Source organism: Glandiceps talaboti, chromosome 17, assembly GCF_964340395.1.
Source record: "Glandiceps talaboti chromosome 17, keGlaTala1.1, whole genome shotgun sequence".
In the NCBI taxonomy this organism is placed as follows: domain Eukaryota; kingdom Metazoa; phylum Hemichordata; class Enteropneusta; family Spengelidae; genus Glandiceps; species Glandiceps talaboti.
This window is the reverse complement of record NC_135565.1, coordinates 22453547-22464198: the sequence shown is the minus strand read 5'-3', so window position 1 is coordinate 22464198 and position 10652 is coordinate 22453547. Positions and strand designations below refer to the sequence as shown.

Sequence of the window (10652 nt, the reverse complement as noted above, 5' to 3'; positions counted from 1 at the left end):
ATAAAACAATGTTATCATGGCTTCCTTCAATGTGAAATAATACTGACCAAGTCTATGTAAGTCATTACATTGTAAAAAGCTAAAATAATGTGTAAAAAGTTTGATATTGTACATACAATAACAAACATGTTACAAACAAAGGACTTAACATATGTTGTTTCACATTGTTTTATAAATTTAAAATCCAAAATAAATAGCTAATCCTCATATCCATATGGCCATTTTAATCCAGTTCAGTGACTGACATGGGTAGAGTTTCAATGATTATCAATGACTGACTATAATATATACTTTTGACATAATGGATACAGCAACTGTCTTACACCGATTTTCATTGATTAACTAACACATACTCTTTTAACTGGATTCATAGACTGGGATTCAGAGACTGACATACACTAAGTTTCAATGATTGTTCAGTGACTGTCTGACTTGCACAGAGTCACTAATAAAGTAACCAGTAGGCTTTGTCCCAGTCTAGTCTACAAATGTAGCTGTTTTTGATTTTCACAGATGCCTCAATTCAAGCTAAAATAATAATGCAGCTAAATTGTTACACACAAAAAACAACTTCTTACAAATAATCACCACACAAAAATATGCAAAACACAATTCACAGACATGTCTGGTTTTGCATAAAAATGGGGTGCTTTAATAACCAGCAAGATCAGAACTAAATGTATTAAATTGATTAAACAAAGCACTCCACCTTACAGTGAAAAATGGCAGAAAGGTACTGAAAACGGTGAGCTAGAAAATGATAAAACTTTGGAATTGCAAAACTTGAAAATTGTCTGTACACTGAGTAACTGCAACCCTGGTGAGATTGTCTGTAGACTGAGTATGTGTAACCATGGCATGATAAGATTGCCTGTGGAATGAGTAACTGTGACCATGGCAATAAAATATCGTCTGTACCCTGATTAACTGCAACTGTGGTTGCAGTTAATCAATTATTATTGCAATTAATTAATTTTGGTTCATCTAAGGCTTGTTTAACACCATGAGCACAGCATTCACCAAGACCAGCCATGTAATCAGTGAGCTGCTACTATCTTTCCACCAATCTCAACAATCACTCATGGATTCAGTGGTTTCTTTATCAAGTGCTGACAATACAGGACCTAAAATAAATATATATTTTGTTAGCAGGTTACTAAAATACTGATTAGATATTTTATGCCTATATCTAAATAAGCTATGGTAAAATATTGTTTCTATTCATCTATGGCATGTTTATTTCTGTTTCACATGAAAACACTTGGCACAGTGAATCTCAGTTTGTTTTACTCCATGATTTCTAGGACGAGAATCTCAAAATCAATTAAGATTAGGGACAATTGATTTATCCTCAATATTATCATGCAATACAAAAACATTACAATTAATCAGCATAGATTAGAGATGATTAATTATATAGACTTCTGTTTATATTGTGCATGGAGTGCAAAGCATATTCAAACACTAGACTGCACACATGTATTCTATATTTGTTTCTTATAAAAGTGATGTGATCATTATGGGATGTATGAATGTGAGTTGAATCAGTGCCAGCTGTTTGTGTATACATATGACATGTATCTTATCAACATGTTTTTTTTTAAAATGATAAACATTTAATATTAAATTAAATATGATAAACAGTGTGATACAACAACTAAGTGAGTTCGTTAAATGTGTGCTACATAGCAATGATGCTTCTTTCAACTTCAAAACTGCTGGCACAATGTAATACTTGATTGGGATGTGGGAAGGCGGAGGGTGGTCTTCAAAAATAGTGTCAGTACCTTCGTTGACATTGTGAAGTGACGCTACATATATGAGGAATAGTATATAAATTCTATAGTTTATGTAAATATAACCACTGCACTTCAAATTAGTTTTCAATTGAAAACATAGGCGAAAATCTTACCTGTGGCAGTGCCTCGCTACAATTACTAGTAGGAGTAGTACTAGTACTAGTCGTCGTCGTACGAGTCGTAGTTCATTGTGGACATACTAACGTAAACACTTCTTTCAAGTTTCACCCATCCTGACACAAATTGATTGAATGCCTCTAGGATATTCCACAGATCGATATCTGATTATTGATATAAATATGGATAATGACGATGTGTCTTGTATTGTGAGATTTGTGATACTCTCGAGCAGCAACGTATGGTTTCTGAGTGGTATGCATACCGTCTGATGTATTTCCGGGTCATGATACAACGGTACCTCTAGCCTACTGAAAAGTATTCTAAGAATAATACATGTCACATTTGACTCGACTCCTTTTTCTGATGCTCGATAACTTATTTGGCATGGTAAACATCTCCAGTGACTTGGGGTGTTCAAATTAGGTCTACCAGCAGAACGTGCGATAGAGTACTTGAATGAGATGTACACATGGCGAATATGCAGATGACGACTCAAATAAGTTGTCGAGGCGAGTCAAATAAGTTATCGAGGAGCCAAAGAAGTTGTTGAGGCAAATAAGGTATCGAGGAGCCGAATAAATTGTTGAGGCGAGTCAAATAAGTTATCGAGACGAATCAAATAAGATGTCGAGTTGCCAAATAAGTTGTCGAGGCGAGTCAAATAAGATGTACATAATAAAGGCCCTAATGAAGCGCCATAGGCCCCACTTAACACCCCGAATTTTTTTAGTTTTTTCTGTTTCCCGTTATCTCCCAGCCCCCTACCCCCTCCAACAACATAAATAATGCCAATTCCATTCAATTGCGCGAAAACAATAGTTAAGCTTGTACATTTGTGACATTCTTATCTTGACGTATGTAAAGTTTATATCTTTCAGGTTAGATTCGAACGGACGTAAAGACCAACGTTTGTTAAGGAAAAGCAACATTGTAAATGTGGTTTTAGACACCTTCGATGCAAATGGACGTAAACGATTGAGTGGAGGTGACTTCTACTTTGCAGTCATGGTAAATGCAGAAAAGAGGAAAGCCACAGCTGGGAGAGTTGTTGACCATAGTAACGGTACCTATAACGTTTATTTTTACGCTGGTTGGTCAGGACATGCCAATATAACAATAATACTGAGACATCCAGGAGAAGAGGTAGATTGGATACAAAGGGTTGTCAGACCACAAGAACGGCGTGTCCGTTGGATAGGAAACTTTAAAGATGGTAAAAAACAGGAGAACAGTGCATGTTACGTCTATGGTGGAACAACCTGGAAGGATAAATGTGAATATAGAAACGAAAATTCCCTAGGGAGTACACTTTTCTTGTGCGACAAACCCAAGAATTTAACTTGTGATAAGATAGTAACAACACATTCCGAGATTCCTTCTATGGGTACATACATACGCAAATTGCTTAGCTCAGAGAAAAGGTACCTATTTTCAAGGTAAGATTTGCATGCAGTGAGATAATGATTACGATTTCAACATTGAATTGTACAGTATGATTTAGGTCAGCGACCGATCGCGGTCAACCCATTTCAGAAATTGTTTTCATGAAAATTGAAAATAGAAAACTTATAACCTTAATTCTTATTTCGATAATGCAAATTCTCGTCTCTGTATTTCAAAACACGTCAGTCTCTCAGTCTATCCCTTACAATACTATATATGGTTTACTTTTCCTATTTTGATTTTTGAAATGAAAAACTACAATGAATGCTGAAGAAAAGAATTTCCTCAAAAAGTAAAAAGTATACTTTAGGTCTTTGTGTTGGTAGTCTCGAATACACAATATCTCTTGTGTAGCAATGCTTGGCAACTTACAGACATACAGCTAATTGTCAATACATTTCTAGCATGGTGAAAATCATAATCATGTTTCTATGTAAACTGAAATTGGTCAATTTAGAGTGGTCCAAATAAGATGGCCTAATCTATGACAATGCTAGTGTTATAGAACAAGTGTGTCTCAGCATATTGATTGATTTGACTGATTGATTTCACAACACAATACTCTATTAATTGTTTTGCCACTTAGTAATCTAGGGAACTACCTAATGCCACACACTGAATCACTGATCAACTTTCCCTCCCAAGATAATTATAAGTAATTTATTTAATCGCTGTATTTAGACATAACAAATGTACTTATTGGGGTATAGACAAGGGATACATTTAAAATGTAACCATTCATTCACGAGTAAGCTTTGTGAGTAAATATTGCAATTTAGTTTCCAGTACGATTAGTTTTCTTTCTATTTAGCAAGTGTCCATATGTTACTACACCTTGGGATGATGTTCATAACTTGAAATGTTATTGTTCCTTAATTTTATATGGATTTTAGAAGATTTTGTCAGCAATATGCATATATACATTGTACTTAAGGTAGGAGGTGTCAAATTCGAATTACGTCAACAACGCAAATTTTGGCGCAGACTGAAACTCGCGCTCTTGTCAACATTCGAACGCGAAACAAACCCAGAAGTGAAGTGAAGTGTTAGATGTTTTTCAAGCACTGTACGTACTCTTGGAGATTTAGGGGGTGAACGGAAGGTAATCTCGTATAATTGAGTTTCAGAAGTCCTTGCGAAGAAAATTAGCTTTACTACCATGCATGATTTAAAGAGGAGCTGTTTTATAAATTTTAGACTTGATGAAATGTATCATCAACCACACTCCCGAGGCTATATTGCCGGTCTGGAAACGTGGTCCACAAACCATTCACACCTTTTCAATGTTCATCTCTGCAGAGGAAGTTATACTGTCATGGATATAATTTTAATACCGGTGACGGGTTTTGTCAGTGTGGGTTTTTTGACATGAGAAGGTGACATATTGACCACTATAAAATTGTCTTTGCATTTGATAATTTTCATAGACACAACAATGGCGAAAAAATTGCAACAACAATATTATTCAAATGTACGAAAACAATCAACTCTCAGGTACCATAGAAGCAAAACATAAAATCATCGGACTACGCAAAGTTTTTGAAAAACTTCCCCAGCACACTGAAGATGTTTTGCGAAGCTAATTTGCCATTTTATTAGTTGAAACATCATTTAGCATTTTATGTTTTCCGTCGCTACTTTCTTTAGTTAGTAATCAGTGACCACGTCGCGAAGCGTCGGTGATCGAGAAACTTCAGTCCCTGAACTCCAGTAAAATTGATCATTGAACTCCGATAACATCGTCATTTACCGGCCCTTAAAAACACCATATAACAAATTGATAACAGTAAAAGGCTTGTTTGGTTTCGCTAGGGGTGTAGTAGTCCTGCTTGCATACGGCATAAGTCGTCCCTTACAAGTGTGCACCGTCTGCAAGCAGGACTAGAGTTTCCGACACATGTATTCATTCCCAATAGAACCCCCGGGCCCCAGACATTATACATCCCTGTATCAGTATAACAACGTCATGCCTGTGAATTTTAATGAATGTAGTTTGTTTTTCAGATGAATTCAACCAAAAATAGATTTATTTTTTTTATGAAATAACGAATATAAATTGCACTTAAATACATAAGTTTGTTTGGTGTTCTGGGGATAATCTTGAATTGTTAAAAATAATGTTGTAGTTAATTGTTGTAAATCTACTTATTTTGACCCAAAAATGGATATGTACATACAATAAACGGTCATTATTCTGAAAACAAAGGAGATGACGTAGTAATTTCTCTGCATTTTTTTTTTACATATTCAGATATCTATGTTTGAGTATGCAAAGTATAAGAAAAACTATAGACTTTTTTGAATTTGACAACCCCCCCCCCCCCTTAATAAATCTGTTAATTGTATGAAGTATATATTTATACCCCTAATGATTACTGTAATATCCGGGCACTTTAATCAAAAGGAACCAACAATGGGTTGACCTATAAGTCAACGTTTGTATTGCACCATTGTACATTGCACCTTGCAGTCTTCACTTCCAAAATTAGTCCACCAAGGACTATAATTAACAGGAAGGTTCTGACAAGAGTGGTGGGCATTTAGATGGAACTTGTAGAGTGCTGATTTTTTATGTTGATTTTGAATGTCTCACAAGATTGAATGTCAATAGTACTTTGTGGTAAGCTGTTCCATAATGTCGTGGCGTCCGAAAAATAGGAATGGATAAAGGGAGTTCATGTGTAGTGGTACATTTCAAGTTCTTTAATTTGCTGTGGGTTCTTCTACTTCGCGTGATTTTGGGCCTGACGTAATTTTCTGAGTTGGTGCCTATTTTGTCGATTAGGATTTTGTGTCAGATTGTAAGTAGCTACCTAAAGTGTATGCTTTCCAGATTTATTCATTGCAATGCGTGGAATATTTTGTCCTATTTCTACTTATTGTAATGCATTAATTTGTATGTATCAATGTGTGCCATCAGTCACCAAATACTTACTACTAGACAAGCAATGGTACAGAATTTTGATCAAAGATCCATGTGCATTTTCCATGTTCTGTCTCTTTGCATTTTACCAAATGCTGTCTCTTTCAATAAAATTTCTGTTTTTTCGAGCAGACTTTTTCCAACATTTTCCTCGTTTGAGAATGTGAGTGGATAATCAATGTTGTTTTTCATTATTACACACCTATATGCCAAATGCCTTATTTTAACTTTCTCAATCTGCTACATTGTTCACATAAAAAACAGCCGGTAAGAATCAGGAGGGCTATTCTAACCAACAGGCGTCTTGTTTATTTACTCAACAGATCTAATTTGAAGACAGTAATGGGTGGAGGTCCTATGAAAATTAATATTCAAGGTATAAACCATATGTATTACTCATCTGTTCTATAATAATAATAATAATAATAATAATAATAATAATAATAATGATGATGATGATGATGATGATAATAATAATAATAATAATAATAATAATAATAATATTAATAATAATAATAATAATAATAATAATAATAATGATGATGATAATAATAATAATAATAATAAGTAATAACAATTATAATAATTCAAATTTAGTTGCGTCTAATCAACCCTACTTGGGGTAGTTTGTTATTCTGAGTTCAAAAACGTGGTCGTGGTATGAACACCAGTTGTCATGGTAACCAAAATCACCATATCATACAGATTACTTTTCCATAATTTGACATGAAACATGAGAAAACAAATTTTGGAAAAAGACATCCTTGCTTTTGGCATGTATAAGTTGGTGATATCTGTTGTAATACAAATTGTCTAAAAATGGGAAAGCTTTTTCCATAGAAACATAAAGAAGGCTGAAAAATATCATGTTTTGATAAAATATATGCCGATATAATAATTTGATCGATGATCGAATAACAATATATTTTTATTTGATAACCACAACAATTTGATATTTAATATACTGAGTTAAAAAGTAAAACATTAGGTACCATGATAACCAAAAGCACCATATTATGATGTTTGAAAAGATAGACATTAAGAAAATAAAATTTAGGAAAAAAATTGTGCTCTTTTTGGCATGCATGAGTTGTTGGGTTGTTTTTTGTTGTTTTTATTACAGAACAAACAATGCTGTCCCTAGCTACAAAATATAATTTAGACAAAGTCATGGCAACTAAAAGAAATACCTTAGTTGAGATTATCTAGCAATGACCATTTCTGATAAAAATTATCTTGCCTGTTATTTCTAATAGCAATTTGTTTTTCAATCTTATACAACTGTTTGAGATGTTCGATAAAACATGGAAAGAAGGTAATAGTGCAGATCTACTGGCCTGGAAAACAAACTGCTTGGCTTGAATAAAAATGTAATTAAGAATCACTGGACAGTTTGTAGACCCATACAGAATTACATGAGTTGTTGTTGTTGATATCTGTACATGTAAATACAAATTGTCTAAAATAGGATAGCTGTCACCATGGAAACATAAAGTAAAATGTTATGGTAAAATATATGCCTCTAACAATAAAATCGTAATAATTGAATAATAACACGTTTTAAAATAAAATGACTACTTTTATGAACTCGAATTACACAGCACACCAGATAACATGTTTGTAACGAAAACATAGCGTGTATTATCAAAAGTCACTTTTTGTCACGTTGAGGCATATTTTATATTATTTCCAAACATATATTTTTTTAAAATCTACAGTTTCCATGGAAACAGCTAACCTGTTTTATTTCATCTGGATTTCACCGACTCATAAACAGTTTGCACAATTAAATTAGTTCCTACAATTTTTCTTCCATATGTTATCGCTAATTTGTAGAAACATTCATTATAATATGATGATTTTGGTTACTGATATTCTTGAAATGGCTACCTTTTTGAACTCGGCATAAATAAATTACCTTGTATATGATGGATATTAAGTATAAATCTATTAGTATTCATATCATTATTATGTTATTGTCAGAGGCATATATTTTTAACCAAAACATGGCATTCTTAATCTTCTCCTTTATGTTTTCATGGAAACAACTATCCTGTTTTACAACGAATGTCACAAACTCATAAGTACAATAAATAAGGAAATATTTTCCTATATAATATCATATCATTTATGTCTACTTTTGCAATAAATACACATAATATGAATATTTATATTGTCATGGCAACTGATGTTCATGAAATGACTACTTTTATGAACTCAGTATAACAAATATGATGGGTTTCAGGCAAAATATAGTCTTGTTTAAAACATTAATAATTGTCACAAATTGAATTGAAATGTTGTGTGAAAGAAGAGAGAAAAGTTTTGGGTTTCGAGGAAAGTTTTGATACATCTTAAGAATGACATAGGTATGGTAAAACAGTTGAATTTATTTCAGATACAGATGCCAGTCAGGTAGTGAACATAACGCGTCCATCTTGTGGACCTGATCTACCAATACCTACTTCTGATGGTTTCTGGGAGAGTGATAATAAGTGGACATCTCTGGTTTGTGCAGCACGTCACTGGTCTACAGATGAAGCGATAGGATGCCTTGAAGGAAAGAATGTATATTTATTGGGAGATTCGACACTCAGGCAATGGCATGAAGCTGTTACAGTCCTCTTCAATGAAAGAGTAACTACACATCACATGAGGCGAGGATGGACAAACACCAAATACAACACAAGTGTTATATTCCGATTTCATGCAATTGTAATAGGATCTAGAACTTTTAATCTAAGGGACCAGATATTCGAAAGTGATTTTATCAATACCCTTGGGACAGATGATTGCAATATAATCATTGTCTTAAGTCTATCCTATCATTTTACATCGTGGACCCAAAAGTCCTACATAGAAAGACTCTTACATGTTCGCCAGGCAATACTACGACTGAAAACCCTATGTCCCGACATCATTGTTATCATAAAGGGTTCCCATCCACGGGAGCACAAAACACAGGAATCACACATTCACAGCAGTGACTGGACACTGTACACGATGAACCAAACATTGAGACGTGTATTTGAGGGTTTAGGTGTTTGCTTTATTGATATTTATGATATGTCTTTGGCTCACTTCGCGGAAAATAATGTCCATATGCCAATGAAGACTGTTATTCGTCAACAGGTCGATTTATTACTATCTTATATTTGCCCCGTTACTGTATGAATTACTGCAGATAATAACAAAATGCGCCAATGGCGTTGTAGCACAACTTTACAGTTTTTAAAAATGTTTATCCACATGCTGGTCCATGCTAGATATATAGGTGTTCATTTGCTGAATGATTATCCAGTTGCCTATCCAGTCATGTTATAGTCTTTGCAATACGTGCGATAATTTGGCTGTTGCTACGGGCGTTGTCTTGTTGCTAGGTATATGTGCATATATTTTCTGAATGTATTATCACCTGTCTATTAATCCCTGCTGTTACTTTTGCAATATATGCGATTATTTGGCTGTTGCTATGGGCGTGGTCTTGTTGCTAAACATATTGGCATACATTTTTGAATGTTTGTTCACTTGTCTAAGAATCCCTGTTATCTTTGTAATATTCACAATCGTTTAGCTGTTGCTATGGGCGTGGTCATGGTTGCTAGGGATATTTGCATACATTTTATGAATGTTTACTCACTTGCCTACCAGATGATGTTGTTATTTTATCAAAATATATTGGCATTTGGTTGTTGCTAAGTGCATGGTCATGGTTACTAGGGCCAATTGTGTCAAAATGTTTTGAACAAAATCTGCAGAATAACACTTCTAGAAACATGTCACCAAATTTCAGTCTCATTGACCAAGTACTTTTTCAAACATAAGTTTTTGACCAAAATTCACATTTTTACACCTAATTTGCAATCGTTGATGAGATCATTATATTTTTAATATTTCTTCTATTATACACCCCCCCCCCAATGCATCCCCATTAAATTTCAGCCCAGTCTGCTCACTACTCACTAGTTTTGGAATTAAAGATGTTATACTTGTATAGTACGAGTTCGACACTCACTTTCAGAAAATTAGCATCATTTTTTGTCTTGGGCAAACATAGGCAGTAATTAATTTTCCTACCACACTTATTTAATATCAAATTTTACAGTACTTCTCACATTGGGCTGTACTTGGAGATACTTAGGCCTAAAAAAAATTAGTTCCGGTTACCCGACCCTACCTAGTTTTTCACGCCGACCCTACACTTCTTTTTTACGTATTCGAGAATAAAATAATAAAACAGCAAAAATTGTGAAGTCTCGTAAGAAATAGTGGATGCGGAAATAGATGACAAACAAACAAACAGACAGTGAGATGTGTAAGAAATGTATCAGAGTCACGTCACCTTACAGACCGAATATTGAGAAAGC

General features: G+C 34.1%; 1 protein-coding gene across 1 annotated transcript; it reads left to right on the top strand.

Moving 5' to 3' along the window:
• Nucleotides 1-2375: 2375 nt before the first annotated feature.
• Nucleotides 2376-9459, top strand: LOC144448204 (NXPE family member 4-like). Its single transcript, XM_078138358.1, has 4 exons — nt 2376-2428; nt 2798-3355; nt 7542-7600; nt 8684-9459. Exons 1-4 carry the CDS (start codon nt 2376-2378, stop codon nt 9457-9459), a joined length of 1446 nt encoding a protein of 481 aa, XP_077994484.1.
• The last annotated feature ends 1193 nt before the right edge of the window (nt 9460-10652 follow it).